The sequence below is a fragment of the Trichechus manatus genome, unplaced genomic scaffold, assembly GCF_000243295.1.
Source record: "Trichechus manatus latirostris isolate Lorelei unplaced genomic scaffold, TriManLat1.0 scaffold00088, whole genome shotgun sequence".
In the NCBI taxonomy this organism is placed as follows: Eukaryota; Metazoa; Chordata; class Mammalia; order Sirenia; family Trichechidae; genus Trichechus; species Trichechus manatus.
Genome location: NW_004444024.1, coordinates 764,321 through 780,364, shown reverse-complemented (window position 1 = coordinate 780,364; position 16,044 = coordinate 764,321). Strand labels below are relative to the sequence as shown.

At 40.4% G+C, this 16,044-nt stretch overlaps 1 protein-coding gene across 7 annotated transcripts in view; it reads right to left on the bottom strand.

The window, feature by feature from the left end:
* Positions 1-2,740: 2,740 nt before the first annotated feature.
* Positions 2,741-16,044, bottom strand: part of NUP98 (nucleoporin 98 and 96 precursor) — a 124,818-nt gene continuing 111,514 nt past the window's right edge. For 6 of the 7 annotated variants that reach the window (XM_023736510.1, XM_023736512.1, XM_012557162.2 and 3 more), the window contains 5 exons: positions 9,831-10,072; positions 9,184-9,338; positions 4,480-4,591; positions 4,148-4,361; positions 3,044-3,571 (listed from right to left, as the gene is read on the bottom strand). In XM_023736510.1, the coding sequence (XP_023592278.1) occupies positions 3,373-3,571; positions 4,148-4,361; positions 4,480-4,591; positions 9,184-9,338; positions 9,831-10,072 (922 nt within the window). In that variant the 3' untranslated portion in view covers positions 3,044-3,372. Of the gene's footprint in view, positions 4,362-4,479; positions 4,592-9,183; positions 9,339-9,830; positions 10,073-16,044 lie in introns of all 7 variants that reach the window. The other variant, XM_004381928.2, reaches the window with a different exon arrangement.

Sequence of the window (16,044 nt, the reverse complement as noted above, 5' to 3'; positions counted from 1 at the left end):
GTGAAAATGAGATCACCACATCTAAAAAGATAAAGGATGTACAATAATGAAATAAGGAATTTTGGCAATGATTATCATCAGGTGAAAGGCTGATGGGAAGCTTTGCAATAGATGAATCAGGCTGACAACACCTGAACCAACAATCTAACATCACATAAAGTAGGACAGCCAGACACTGTCTCTTCTAAGTGATAAAAAAAGTACACAGCACCACTTATGAAAAGTTTCTAGTCCTCTACCCCAAAGGACAAATGACTAGCTACTTCAACAAAGAAATGGCATTAAAAACGGGGGGCGGGGGGGGGGTGCTGTTAATAGTTTAAGAGACTCATCAACCAAATGCAATGTGTGGATCCTCTTAGATCCTGATTCAACAAATCAACTGTAAAAATTTATTTCTGAGACAACTGGGGAAATTTGAAATGGAGTGGGTATTAGTTGATATTTAGGAATGACTAATTTTGTTAGGTGTGACAATGGTATTGTCACGTGTATAAAAATATACTTATCTGTTAGAAATGCTTAGGTATTGATGAATTAATGATCTGCCTTAGAATATACCACTGTAGGGTGGGGAGAGGTTAAGAATGAGGGTAAAGGTGACATAAGATTGGAAAATTGTTACGTATGTTGAATGTGGGGCTCGTTACGCTACTTTATTCTTGTGTAGATGAAAATTTCTACAATAAAATATTTTTTAAAACCCTGAGGAAAGCATTAGAAATGAATATTTGAAGCAGAAATTAATACATTACAATACAGAACTCCAGTACAATTGATCAGTAAGTCTAAGAGCTGGTTCTTTGAAAAATAAAACTCAGTGAAACCACCAAATCAGGAAAAGACAAAAACACAAATGCACACAATTAGGAATTAGATAACTAGAGATAGAGAAAAAATTTAAAAGTTATTAAACCTGAAAATCTGGAATAATTTTCTAGAAATATAACTTAACAAAACAGAGTCAAAGGGTAAAACATGTAAAAAGAGCAGCTATTCTGCAGGCCTTGGCTTAGCTAATCCAGCTTTTAATTTTCCAGACCTCTGTGAACTTTGATCTTGGCATTACTCTGGGTTTTTGCTGCACCAGTATACTTTAGATGTTGTGTCATCTGTATGAGGCTGTGGATTCCACAGCTCTGTTGTTTTTAGAAAACTGGTTCCTCTTTTATATTTTTGAGAAACGAACAAACAAAATTATTTCAATGGCATTTTGGGAGGTAGAAGAGATTCATCTTTATCATACCCCTTGAACTGGAAGTCTATTCTGTATGATACAACATGGTTTCTACGATAAACAGATTTTATTTAGAGCCCCTCTTCTTTAACTGTAAAGAAAACAGTACTTGCCCAAAGAGGGCATAATATTCATATTCACAATTCTTAACACTGTTAAAGGCTAACAATTTCTATAACTTCTCAAGACATCTCTGGGCAAGGAAAGGTCAGAAATTCTTTGTGAAAACCTAGCAATTCTCTATAACAGATACAGTGAGTCAGTAATGGAGGGTGGATTCCCAACTGAGTAGCCCTTGTCCTCAATAAAAGGGAAGTCCCAGTCAAAGGGCACACTCACTCTCCTTTCTCATCAGAAATTCCTCGATGTCCCAGAAGGCTTTGGCCTAATCCTAATTGGAATTTGCTTACATCTTCAGTCTAATAGATCAAAATAAGATATGAACAGTACTCAACCACCTCATTTGATCCCTCTCAGTAACATCTCTGTGAAGCAGCAACATCAGGGGTCATTCTCCCTCTTACACAAAGAAGGAAACTGAGAGAGAAGTGAAGTGTTAACCAAGGTTTAAAAACAAACAAAAAGCACTAGGAATGGAAGAATAAGGAGACTCTGAATGCTAAGTATATATCACTGTGCAATTTTAGATCCCTACCCCTATCCTCCAGCTGGGAATCTATGTACATAAAATATGTACAGCACTCAAGATTAATCGATAATCTCAGCCCCCTCATCCATAAATCTGCACTTACAAATATAGCCCTTGCTGTGAGCAGCCATCTAAGATACTCCACTGGTCTCACCCCTTCGGGAGCAAGGGAAAATGAAGAGAGGATACAAGGAAAAGATTAGTCCAAAGGACTAATGGACCACAGCTACCAAGGGCTCCACCAGACTGAGTCCAGTACAGCTAGATGGTGCCCGGCTGCCACCACTGACTGCTCTGACCGGGATCACAACAGAGGGTTCTGGACAGAGCTGGAGAAGGATGTAGAACAAAATTCTAATATACAAAAAAACACCAGATTTACTGGCCTGACAGAGACTGGAGAAACCCCAAGAGCATGGCCGCCAGACACTCTTTTAGCTCGGTGGTGAAGTCACTCCTGAGGTTCAGTCGGGGATTGGACAGCCTCATAAAACAAAATGGGACTAATGAGGCACAGCAGTCCAGGGACAAGGACTGGAAGGCAGAAGGGGACAGGAAAGCTGGTGATAGGGAACCCAAGGTTGAGTAAGGACACTGTTGACATGTAGTGGGGTTGTTAACCATTGTCATAGGGCAATATGTGTACTAACTGTTTAATGAGAAACTATTTTGTTCTATAAACCTGCATCTAAAGTGAGAACAGCAGCACAACTGAAGAACGTAATCGACATCAATGACTTGTACATGTAGAAATTTTTGAAATGGTGTTATCTTTGGCTATGTATATTCACCAAAAAAAAAAAAAAAAAAAAGGTCCTCCAAGGTCGAGAAGGGAGAGTGTTGACATGTGGGGCTGTTAACCAATGTTACAGAACAATATGTGTACTGACTATTTAATGAGAAACTATTTGTTCTGTAAACGTTCACAATTAAAAAAAAATTAAATAAATACAGCCCTTGGTATGGTCTTTACCTCAGTTTAGCATCAAATTGTTCTCTCTTCAACTCAAGGCCCATCTCCATTTTAGACTATACACTCTAAAACAGATGGGCTAAAACAGGCCACCAGAAAGATCCTTGGGGCAGAAGGCTCAAAAATACAAAGGGAAAGCCAATTCCAGGGATGCTATAAACATTTAATTTTATTTACTTTTTTAAGAAAGTAGCTTCAGAAAAAGAGGAAAATAATCTAGATCATTTATTTATATATATATATATATATTTATTTATATATATATATATTTTTAATAAAAACCTTTACATAATCTTCATGCATAAAGACCCAGGGGTGACCATGTGACAGCCCTAACACCAGCTGTCTCAGGCCATTACCTGGGCTTCCCATAGCTGGCAGCAGTGAAGCATACGCCCTCTGTCTACCCCTAAAGCCCAGCTGCTTGCCTGCGTCAGTGATGGTTTACCTTCTGGGAGGGCAGGAAACGCTTTGGGGCTACACTGGGAGGGGCAGGGAGGGCTACCCAACCTGTCAAATCCAGACACGAGGACTAGCAAGATAAGAACCAGGGACCAAACCGAGTTCTGGGTGCTTTGGCTTCCCAGAGACATGGGATATGTGATCAAGGGCTGCTGCACGTAAGGAAGGTATGGTGGACATGGAACATTCTGGGGCAGGAACAAAGAAGCCTTGAAGATCGATCCCTCCGTGGCAGGCATGCACTTCTACCCTAAGTGAGACAGAAGACTCTGATAAGATTCCTCACTCAGTTCAACCTCTTTTGACCCCTAGGCCCAGTGTTTACATCTATTTAAGAGACAGACTCCTCTCTCCTTTCTGTGGCTAGTTCATCTGTAAAGGAAGGATAGTCCTAGATCAATACATTTGTCCCATTACCTGTCCCACTCCTTCTAAACAGTCCTAGTATAAAAGGGCTGGGTAGGGGAAGGGTAGCAGGTTGACAAGGAGGGTCACAAGATCCAGAATGGCTAGGTGTGAAAAAGGATTCTCTGGTTCTTTGGGGGATTCTGCCAAAGGTGCTTTATTCACCATTTTTAAAAAGGGGGAGGAAAAAAAAAAAGAATGGTCTTAAGGATGGTAAAAGGACACTTGGCTCCTTTTTTGGGTTCCAGAAGCCCTTATGTTATATTCATTATTAAGAAAAGCCCTGAACAACTGGAGGATGCTGCTTGCAGCAGCAGGCAGGGAGGGTGGATCCCACAGCCCAACCCAGGGAATGCAGGGAGCTCTGTGTGGTGAGTGTGAATGAGCATGTGAGTGTGGTAGAAACAGCCTAGAGCCTCACTGGCTTCCAACAGTCAGTTCCCGAAGGTAGGACTGTGTGAGACTGCGCAGTTCTTCCAAGGCATAGTCCTCAGGCATGGGGAGCCTGCCGATGTGGGGAGCCAGCAGACGCAAAGGAACTCGCTGAGGGTCTGGCGTTGAGTCGGAGGTTGCATCAGGGGCATGTTGGAGGCTCAGTACCACCCGCAGCAGGTTTGCTATACGTTTGGCCATGTCTACAGAGAAAACGTGGAGTGAGCGCTGAGAATGGGAGTGGGGAGGGTGGTGGTGCAGTGGATAATCATAAAGGCAAGAAGCAGATAGGCAGGACAAGGGGAGAGGCGAAAGGCTTACCTGACTGAGCGAGGCGGTCCTTGGCATTGTAACACTGGATCTGCTCTATCCGGTTGCACAGTGAGGTCACTTTGGTGTGTAATTGCTCTAGCTCATAACCGGAGCAATCCACCTGCAAAGAAACAGAGGAATCAATTAGGCCAAGAGGAGTTCTCATCACCCCAATCTCACCCATAGGCTCTCTATGCAAAACCCTGAAACGACAGTGAGGGGAGGGAGGGAGAACACCAAGAAGCTGAGTGGCAGTGCCATCCAGCCCAGTCTCTGAGGACAAGGTACTACTTTAGCAGTAATACACAACAGTGTACAAAGCCTTGCATTGGGCAAGTCTTGAGATCACCATTCATAAACATGTGACTAGCAAGATATAACATGGCACCAAAAACCTAGTTTGTTCTCACAGGTAAATCTGGGTTCAGAGAGATAGTATGATTTCTTAAGAGCACTCAGCTAGTAAGAGGCAGTGCCAAACCTAGCATTTAATTTAGATCTCCTAACTCCAAGTTCACAGCCCTTTCTAAAATACTGTAGGGCCCTCTTCTCACTCTGTATCCTTTCCCTATGTGTTGTAATCTACTCCTATGGCTCCAATTATGATTGCATATGACTCCTAAATCTTTATCTCCAGCCTAATATACCAATCTTGAGCTCTAAATCATTACATGTAACTCCCTGAACATTTCTATCTGGATATCTCACAGGAACTCAAATGCCATTTTCCATACCTAGACTCATAATCTTCACCCATTTTCATTAAATCTGCTCTTCTTCCAGCCGGTGTTGCCCATCTTAGTGAATGGTACCATAATCTAACCAGAGAGAAACCTGGGCATCAGTCTTGACTATTCCTTCTCCCTCTTGCCTCTACTCAATTAATCCTGCTACTACTTTTCTTACGTTTCTAATATCCATCCCTCTTTCCAGGGCCACTGCCCTAGCTCAGGGCACAATTACCTCTCACCACTCTACCTTCAGTGTCATCCCCTCTATATTCATTTTCCTCCCATTCTGTAGCCAGCGATCTTCCTAAAAAGGAAATCTATTTATTTTTACTCATTGCTTATATTCTGAATACTTTCCAGCAGCATCTTATTCTCATTTGTCTCAAATATGGTTCTTGGCTAGGTCCTCTCTCAAACTCTTACAATAAACCATCCTACTTATTAAGTTTCCTATCACCTCTTCCTCCTCCAGTGGCTCACTCAGCCCTTCCAAGAACTATCTCTCCCTCACAGAATCCACATTCTTTTTAGGGCTTAGCAGAATCTACTATTTAATATCATATAAGTATTGTCCCTTTCATCCACCAGAATCCAGTATTTACCTTGGCTTAAAAAGGTGGTGAGTAAGATAAGATGATGTCTTTATTCTCATGGAGCTTACAGAAAACGAACAAGAAAATATCAGATAGTAATAAATCTTGAAGAATCGTAAGACAAGCAAATTCAAACAGGTTGATGTGGAGGAGAGAAATTGGGTGGCCACTTTAGACTGGGTGATCAAGAAAGGCTTCTTTGAGGAGGTCATATCTAAGTTGAGACCTGGATAACAAGGAGAGGACCAATCTTGCCAGACAAAAAGAAAAGCAAGGGTAAAAGTCCTACAGTGGGAACTAAAAGGTTTGTGTGGTAAATGCAGGGTAAGGAGGAGAGTAGAACAAGAAAATACTGGAAAGTAGGCAGGGGCCAAATCATATACAGCAGGGGATCTTAACCTAGGATATTTGGAATTCAAAGGGTTTGTGACCTTGGAATTGAAAAAAAAATTGTATCTTTTTTTTACTAACATCTAACTAAAATTTAGCATTTCATTATGATGTAGGTGTTAGCAGTAAATATGACTTTTCACCAACAGAAATCACAGCTATTTTCATACCACATTAAAGTTGACGATCTTAAAATGTAGTACTTTAAAATTACAGTAATTATGAGATCCACTGCTAGAGCTTATTATTTAACGTTAATAAAGAACATCTCACTACACTAAAATTTTTTAATATTTTGATAACTGTATTTTAATATAATTGGTTTCCTCTATAATTCTATATATGTAAATTTTCTGAATTTAAAAATGTTATTCTTAGAAGAGATCCATGGACTTCATTAGACTGCCAATGGGGTCCATGGCACAATAAAAGTAAGAACTACTGATGTAGAACTTTTCTAAGACTTGCTAAGGGGTCTGGATTTTATTTTAAGTGAGATGAGAAGCCACTGGAAGGTTTTAGACATGAGAGTGAGATGATTGCTCCGGCTGCTGTATGGAGAATGAATTTTAGGGGAGCAAGAGGAGAATCTGAGAGACCAATTAGGTAGTGTCATGGATTGAACTGTGTCCCCCAAAGATATCTGTCAACTTGGCTACCCCATGATTCCCAGTATTGTATGACTGTCCACCCTTTTGTGACCTGATGTGATTTTCCTATGTGTTGTAAATCCCATCTCTATGATGTTAACGAGATGGGATTAGCAGCAGTTATATTAATGAGGCAGGACTCAATCTACAAGATTAGGTCTTAAGCCAATCTTTTGAGATATAAGAGAAGCCAGCAGAGAGAAAGGGGGACGTCACATCACCAAGAAAGAAGCACCAGGAGCATAGCACTTTCTTTGGACTCGAGGTCCCTGCGCTGAGAGGCTCCTTGACCAGGGGAAGACTGATGACAAGGACTTTCTTCTAGAGCTGACAGAGAAAGCCTTCTCCTGCAGCTGGTGCCCTGAATTCGGACGTCTAGTCTCCTAGACTGTGACAGAATAAATTTGTTTGTTAAAGCCACCCACTTGTGGTATTTCTGTTACAGTAGCACTAGATAACCAAGATGGGTAGCTACTATAATGGTCCAGGTGAGAGACATTTGTAGCTTCACTACATCTACATGGCTGTCCTTCCCACTCCACACTCCCAAACCACTGAATCTATCAAAAGTTCCCTGTATTAAGCACAAAGATGTCTCTGACATCTACCTCTACCCAAGTTGCTCCTTCTGCTAGAGCACTTTCCCACCGCTCCTCCTTTTTTATCCCTGAGGTCAGAGTGTAGATGTCATTTCTAGAAAGCCTTTCTTGACTCACTTGGACTAGGTTAGGTATTCTCTTTATGTGCTGCTATAGTACTCTTTGCTTAGCCCTACCATAACACTTATCACTCTACAGTAATTACTAGTTTATGTATATATACCTCCCCCATGAAATTATTAGTCTAGGGAGGGCAGAATACATACTATTTACTTTTATATCCCCCAAATCCACCAGTGCTTGGGTCATGCAAATGAATAAATTTATTAGTGTGCAATTAGAAAAGGGTTTCTTCAGTGATTATTTAGGGATGATCTTTCAATCCATCCTAAAAGTGAAACACTGAATTATGCCTATTATGTGACAAGCACTATGCTAAAAGCTGGTACTTTGATGATGATGACAGATTAACTAGTACTGAGCATTTAGAATATGTAAAGTACTATGCTAAACACTTTATATATATTTCATTTAATCTTCATGACAACTTTGTTCAAATATGTATTACAAATCACCAACCCCCCACTTTACGATGAGAGACAGAAAGTTAATTAACTTGCTCAAGGTCACACAGCTAGTGAGTGTGGTAGCCAGGAATTAAACTTAATAGTCTGACTCCAGAACTTGAGCTCTTAACTGCAATACTGTATTGCCTTTAACTTTAAGACAAGGAAGACATCCCCAAAAGGAGCTCACAGGTTATCTAAGGAAAGATGTGAATAAGTAACTAAAAATATGGTCTGAGAGGTACTCTAGTAGAAAAATGTACTGATTGTTTTGGTAGTAAAAAAGAAAGTGCAATTACCTTTTCCTGGAGGAAAAGGGAGGGAGAAGTAGAGCTAACAGCAATCTAAATCTTCAAGGATGAGGATGAGTATGTAGGTAAAGAGTGGAATAAGAGTGTTGGAAGCACTGCAAGTAATTTAGTGTGAGTGGAGCAGGTTGGCAAGGCTGGTAAGAGTGATAAGAGTTAAAGCAGGAGTGAAAGGTGGAGACCCCTAAAGGGGCTTGAATCCTACATTTATGAGTTTGGTCTTCGTGCTGGAAGCAATGGAGACCTATCTTATGACTACTGAGACTGATCTAAGACATTTTAATGAAGACTAAAACAACCATAATACTTGCAATTTTTAAAAATGTCAAATGATGTGTGGAACAATTATCCTCACCAAATCTCTGACCTTACTGTATCTTTCATCTGAGCTTCTCATTCAAACTAGGGCTGGACAAGAGGAGGAGACTAACTATGGACAAGCCTCAGAAATGCCTACTGCACACACTAGTTGTCTACTATACACACTATTTGATAAGAAACATGAAAAAGTGTTTTGAAGTTTTAATACAACTGTCAAAATGACTACATGAAATTAACTACTACCTACTACTGCCATCGAGTTGATTCTGACTCATAGTGACCCTAGAGACAGAGGACAACTGCCCCACACAGTTTCCAAGGAGCGCCTGGTGGATTCTAAGTGACGACCTCTTGGTTAGCAGCCGAAGCACTTGACCACTATGCCACCAGGGTTCCATTACATCAAATTAGCGTCATCAAAATGTTCCTCCTGCAGAGTAGGTGCTATCTCTGCCAATGAGTTTTATGAGTGGTTGCTAAGACTTTATGAGGCCTCTGAAGTTTTAAGGGCTTGTGGAAAGGAAAACCAGGCAGTCATTTAAGGAACTCAGGTACCTGCTGGATACGGTGGAGCATTTCAATGACCCGAATATAGTCCAGATAAACAAGCCCAGATGTATCCCAGTCCTGAATTAGGCTGCTGCGCTCTGGAGGTGCCAGGTCTTCCAAAAACCCCTTCAGGTAGTCATAGTTCTCATTAATGATGGCATCTGAAGAAATAAAATATTAAGCACTATGTCTGCACAAGTACATAGTTCCTAAAAGTGCAGACAAGACATGGCAGAAATCTAAGACAGGAGGGAAAGGGAAATAATGTTGGGTCAGACTTGGAAATTACAAGCAGATATTCTGAAATCCTCCTAAGGAAAGTACAAAGAACTTCTAGCTTCAGGTTCCCAAGCAGGTATTTCTAGTGTTAGTGAATGAAATGTTTCTAAATAAACAAAAAGTTTAATAGAATTAGTACTTATCAGGGATATTGCCGACAAATTCTAACTTGGTAATATTGTCTACCCCTGCCCTTCTAGCCCCTCATCTTGGCCAAGCTTCTTCTGCAAATAGCTTTCTACAAGTGTGATTTGATTCATGTCTGCCATGCCCTATTCTGAGCAGCATCTGTAGCATGACCACTATGGGGGTTCAGATGTTGGAAGAATTTGGGGTGATTCAGGGAGACTAAGGCCCCAGCTTGAAACACTCACCAGATGCTAAGTGCCGGATGACGAGTTTGTGGCAGCAGTTCCAGTGCCCAGCTTTAAATAAATAGAGGGCCTCTAAGTGCTTGTCAGATTCCATGTGTGCTCGTACCGCTTTGGCCTCATGAATCCACTCAGCAGGCACACAAAGTTTCTGGGTCAGGAAAGTCTCCTTAGCCCAAGATTCAGGGGTCTCTGATAGCTGGCAGTGCCGGGTAAGCAGCTCTCGGACAGCCTTCTCACGCATGCTATAAGGAAGAGGGATAAGTTGGAATAAATCCCATCTGTAACTCATGGAAAAGGCTGCCCCAGACAGTTCAGAGTGGTCCTTGGGACAGTCTTTCAAACTGCAGGTCTTGACCCTCAGTGGATCACATCAAACATCATAAAACAGTCAGAAGCCATCAGACTAGCATTTAATTTTTTAAATGAAATAGAAAGTATCCTAAGGACATCATTTATAGCGAAAATAAATATTTTTATGTTACGGAAGGCTGTAAACTCCCCAGACAAGGCTTTTCCCAGCTAGGATCCCTTCTTTATTTGTCTGGTAACATTTCCCTGCCACCACCTAGTAGATCGTGGACTGAGATAGAGGAATTCTGCTCCATAGATCAGAGCTCTGCAGTTCATCCCAGCTTACTCCCTTCCCTTTCTCCCACATGGCCAATGTAACAAAGTAGTTTTTAAGGTAAGGTCTCTTCCAGGTCCTTATTTCTTTTCTTAAAGACATCAGCCTTCCTAATTCATTCTCTCACTACCTCTATATCTAGACTAAATTCTTTCTGCTATTAAGACCCCTAAACAAGAGTCCTTTTCTGATTCCTCAACTTTTCCTTTGATATTCAGGGCCCCTAGATTTTCATACATAAGCTGTTCACTTGTTTTTTTGGGTCTTTGTTGTAAGAGTCCTTTTGGTTTTAAATCAAAACTATTCTTCCTCACCTTGGGCTCTTTTCTGAACTCCTAGGCTCTTTAAGAACTTCCAATTTCATCACAACTGCTTCCTTTTTATATTCGTTTTCAGGGAACAGGAACTGGTCCCCACAGCCAACTCATTCCATGAGTCATCCTATCAGCAAGCCCTTCACCATGTGAAATCCCCCATAAGTGTGTTTAAATAAACTTAAAGGAATAGTCTTGGGTCATTTTGCTTCCTGGTAAGAGGAAAGAGGAAACAGAAACTGCTTAAAGGGAAGGTGATGCTTGATACTTTCCACTTTTACTCCTTTAATTTCACAATCACCTTTGAATTAGGAATTAATATTTACAGATTAAAAAATTGGGGCTTGGAGAGTATAATCTTTAACCAGATTCAAAAGTGGGTAAGTATACAGTGGGTATAAGCTTTACCCTAGATCAAAACTAAGTATACTGTGGATCCAGAATTTAGGCAGGTCTGACTCCAAAACCTAACTTCCTTCTACAACATAAAATATGAGAAGCACAGCATAGTAAGAGCATAGATTCTGGGTGTCTGAGTGGGAAACTTCATTATGTCATTTATTAGCTGTGTGACCATGAGCAAAAGCTATTTAATCTCTCTTGTGCCTCAGGTTGCACATATGTAAAATGGAGATAAAAATAGTATTTTATAGGTTTATTATGAGCACTAAATGAGTTAATTTATATAAAGTACTTAGAGTATAAACATATGTAAAAGCACTTAAGTATGTATTTTTGTTATTATAATACCATCCTGCTACCTTAAAACAGCAATGCAAGAGCGGGGCCAAGATGGCGGATTAGTCAGACGCTTCCCGTGCTCCCTCTTACAACAAAGACCCAAAAAAACAAGTGAACAGCTTATGTATGAAAATCTAGGGGCCCTGAATATCAAAGGAAAAGTTGAGGAATCAGACTGAGTGGCAGGTGGAGGGAGTGACGGTTCGGAGGCAGCAAGGAGTTGCCAGACCTGACCTGGCGGGAGCCGGCACCCTTCAGGCTGGATTGGCTGGCGTGTGCAATGAGGGAAGCAGTGGCATGCAGAAGGCGTTTTCCACATCGGGAGAAACTGAACGGTAGAGAGTCTACTCAGGCCTCCAGATCCAGTGAAAAGCAGTGCTCAATTGGCAAGAGATAAGTACATGCGTCTGAGCTACCATGAGGATCAAAAAACACCCCCTTGGGGAAAAACCTCTCTCCCATTTACCTGCGCCATCCCTGTACTGCACCTGGTCCTGGGCTGGCTTCAGCAATTGCCGAGTCCACTGGGCCAGAAGTAAGACCCATCACACAACCCTGAGCCATTCTCCCAGCCTTGGAGATAAAACAAATTAACAAACAGGAAAAAATAATCTACAAGCTCCCCTAAGCCGGGAACTCAGGGTAGGCACAGCTCCTTTGCCTAGGCACAGGCATAAGGGGTTCACAGACTCTGAATGCCTTTCACCTCTGCAAAGACCTGTGTGGGTCCATTTCAACAGCATAGGCCCTTATTACCACAGTACAACAGGGTCTATACCTGAAGCCTAACTTCAACTGTACAAGCTACATGGTGGAGTGGCAGGTTTGTGAAATTTGACACCGCTCTGCTATTAAGCACAGTCCTCACCTACCCACATCATGGACCTGAAGACTGGTGGCTCCACCCATGCCACCTAGCCACCCGCGACAAGGGTCCAAGAATAAGTGGTGCCTCCGAGTCCTTACAGCCAACAGCATTGGGTGCCGATAGTCTGGCTGTAAAACCCACCCAGCTATGCACTCTAGGCAACAGCGACACGCTATCCTCCCAGAAACTCAGGGGCAGCTGTTAGCCATCTGCCTTCCTCAGAGTGTGACCCCCTACTACAGCCAGCTACCTGTGCATACACCATCACCCTTGCCTGTCTAGGACTGTAGGTGAAAACCTGCACAACACACTTGGTGACCAACTACCTGAACACCTGAGCTGAATCCATACAAGAAAAGTAAACAGCTCCTGGGCTTAAATACCTAGTAACAGACCTAACCACCTGGTGACAGGACGTCAGAGCTTCAAAGGCACCAACAATCAAACTAGCTCACAAAAGCAGCCTATTTGGGCATATTAAAACAAAACAAAACAAGAAGCTAGGACACAGTAAGCAAACATAAATATAATGACATATTGATGGCTCCGAGACAACAGTCAGTATCAAATCACATAAAGAGGCAGACCATGATGGCTTCAGCAAGCTCCCAAAACAAAGTCAAGAAATTTTCCAGAGGAAGAGAACTTCTTGGAATCACCAGAGGTAGAATATAAAAGATTAACATACAGAACTCTTCAAAAGATCAGGAAGGAGATCATGCAAAACACAGAACAAGCCAAGGAATACACAGACAAAGCAACAGAGGAACTGAAGAAGATTAGAGAAGAGCATAATGACAAATTTAACAGGCTGCAAGAATCCATAGAGAGACAGCAATCAGAAATCCAGAAGATTAATAATAAAATTTCAGAATCAGACAACTCAATAGAAAGTCATAGAAGCAGAATTGAGGCAATGGAATTCAGAATTAGTGAGACTGAAGGTAAAGCACTTGACACCAACTTATTTGAGGAAAAATTAGATAAAAGAATTAAAAAAAAAAAAATGAAGAAACCCTAAGGATTATGTGGGACTCTATCAAGAGGAATAACCTACGAGTGATTGGAGTACCAGAACAGGGAGGGATAACAGAAAATACAGAGAGAACTGTTGAAGATTTGTTGGCAGAAAGCAACCCTGATATTGTAAAAGATGAGAAGATATCTATCCAATATGCTCATCGAACCCCACATAAGGTAGATCCCGAAAGAAAGTCACCAAAACATAATCAAACTGCCAAAACCAAAGATAAAGAGAGAATTTTAAGAGCAGGTAGGGATAAACAAAAGGTCACCTACAAAGGAGAGTCAATAAGACTAAGCTCAGACTACTCAGCAGAAACCATGCAGGCAAGAAGGCAATGGGATGACTATATATAGCCTTGAAGGAAAAACACTGCCAGCCAAGAATCATATATCCAGCAAAACCGTCTCTCGAATATGATGGTGAAACTGGGGCATTTCCAGATACGCGGAAGTTTAGGAAATTTGCAAAAAACAAACCAAAACTACAAGAAATACTAAAGGGAGTCCGCTGGTTAGAAAATCAGAAACATCAGATAACAACCCAAGAGTAGAACACAGGACAGAACAACCAGATATCAACCCAGATAGGAAGTCCCAACAGTAAATCAAAGCTAAAACACAGAAAATAGGGAAACAGATGTCAATATGTAAAAGATGACAACATTAAAACAAAAAAGAGGAACTAAAAAATGTAGTCATAGATCTTTCATATGGAAAGGAAGTCAACGTAATATACAGAAATAATAGACTGGTTTAAACTTAGAAAAACAGGGGTAAATATTAAGGTAACCACAAAGGAAACAATCCTACACATCAAAATTAGAAACAAGAAAAAAAGACTCAGTAAATACAAAATCAACAGTGAAAAAGATAAAAAGAAAATACATACAGAAAATAACTCAGCACAGAAAATTAAGGGGAACAAAGAAACTGTAAACACCATACACCCACAAAAAAAGACATCAAAATGACAGCACTAAACTCATACCTATCAATAATGAATGTAAATGGACTAAATGCACCAATAGAGAGACAGAGAGTGGCAGAGTGGAATAAAAAACATGATCTGTCTATATGCTGCCTACAAGAGACACAACTTAGACTTAAAGACACAAACAAATGAAAGCTCGAAGGCTGGAAAAAAATATATCAAGCAAACAACACTCAAAAAAAGAGCAGGAGTAGCAATATTAATCTCTGACAAAACAGAATTTAAAGTGAAATCCACCAAAAAGGATAAGGAAAGACACTATATAAAGATTAAAGGGTCAATACAGCCAGAGGACATAACCATGATAAATATTTACACACCCAATGACAGGGCTTCAAAATATACAAAACGAACTCCAACAGCATTGTAAAGAGAGGGAGACAGCTCCACAATAAAAGTAGACTTCAACACACCACTTTCGGTGAAGGACAGAACATCCAGAAAGAAGCTCAGTAAAGACATGGAGGATCTAAATGCCACAATCAACCAACTTGATCTCATATACATACACCAAACACTCCACCCAAGAGCAGCCAAGTATACTTTCTTTTCCAGCACACATAGTACAATGTCCAGAACAGATGACATATTTATTAGGCCATAAATAAAGCAAGCCTTAACAGAATCCAAAGCACCAAAATATTACAAAGCATCTTTTCTGACCACAGAGCCATAAAAGTAGAAATCAATCAACAGAAAAGGCAAGGAAAAAAAAAATCAAACACTTGGAAACTGAACAACAACTTGCTCAAAAACTACGGAGTTACAGAAGAAATTAAAAATGGAATAAAGAAATTCACAGAATCAAATGAGAATGAAAACACATCCTATCAGAACTTCTAGGACACAGTAAAACCAGTGCTCAGAGGTCAGTTTACAGCAATAAATGCACACATCCAAAAAGAAGAAAGGGCCAAAATCAAAACATTAACCATACAACTCGAACACATACAAAGAGGGCAGTAAAAGAAGCCCTTGGGTGCCAGAAGAAAGGAAATAATAAGAATTAGAGCAAAACTAAATGAAATAGAGAATAGAAAAACAATTGAATTAACAAGACCAAAAGTAGTTCTTTGAAAAGATCAACAAAATTGATAAACCACTGGCCAAGCTAACTAAAGAAAAACAGGAGAGGAAGCAAATAACACAAATAAGAAATGAGATAGGCGATATCACAACAGACCCAACTGAAATTAAAAGAATCATAACAAAATATTATGAAAAATTGTACTCTAACAAATCTGAAAACCTAGAGGAAATGGACAAATTTCTAGATACTCACTACCTACCTAAACTAACACAAACACAGGTAGAACAACTAAATAAACCTATAACAAAAGAGACTGAAAAGGTAATTAAAAAACTCCCAACAAAAAAAAGCCCTGGCCTGGATGGATTTACTGGAGAAGTCTACCAAACTTTCAGAGAAAAGATAACATCACTACTACTAAAGGTATTTCACAGCATAGAAAAGGATGGAATACTCCCAAACTCATTCTATGAAGCCAGCTTAACCCTGATACCAAAACCAGGTAAAGACACCACAAAAAAAGAAAATTACAGACAATATCCCTCATGAACATTGACGCAAAAATCCTCAACAAAATTCTAGCCAACAGAATTCAATAACATATAAAAAAATAATTCAC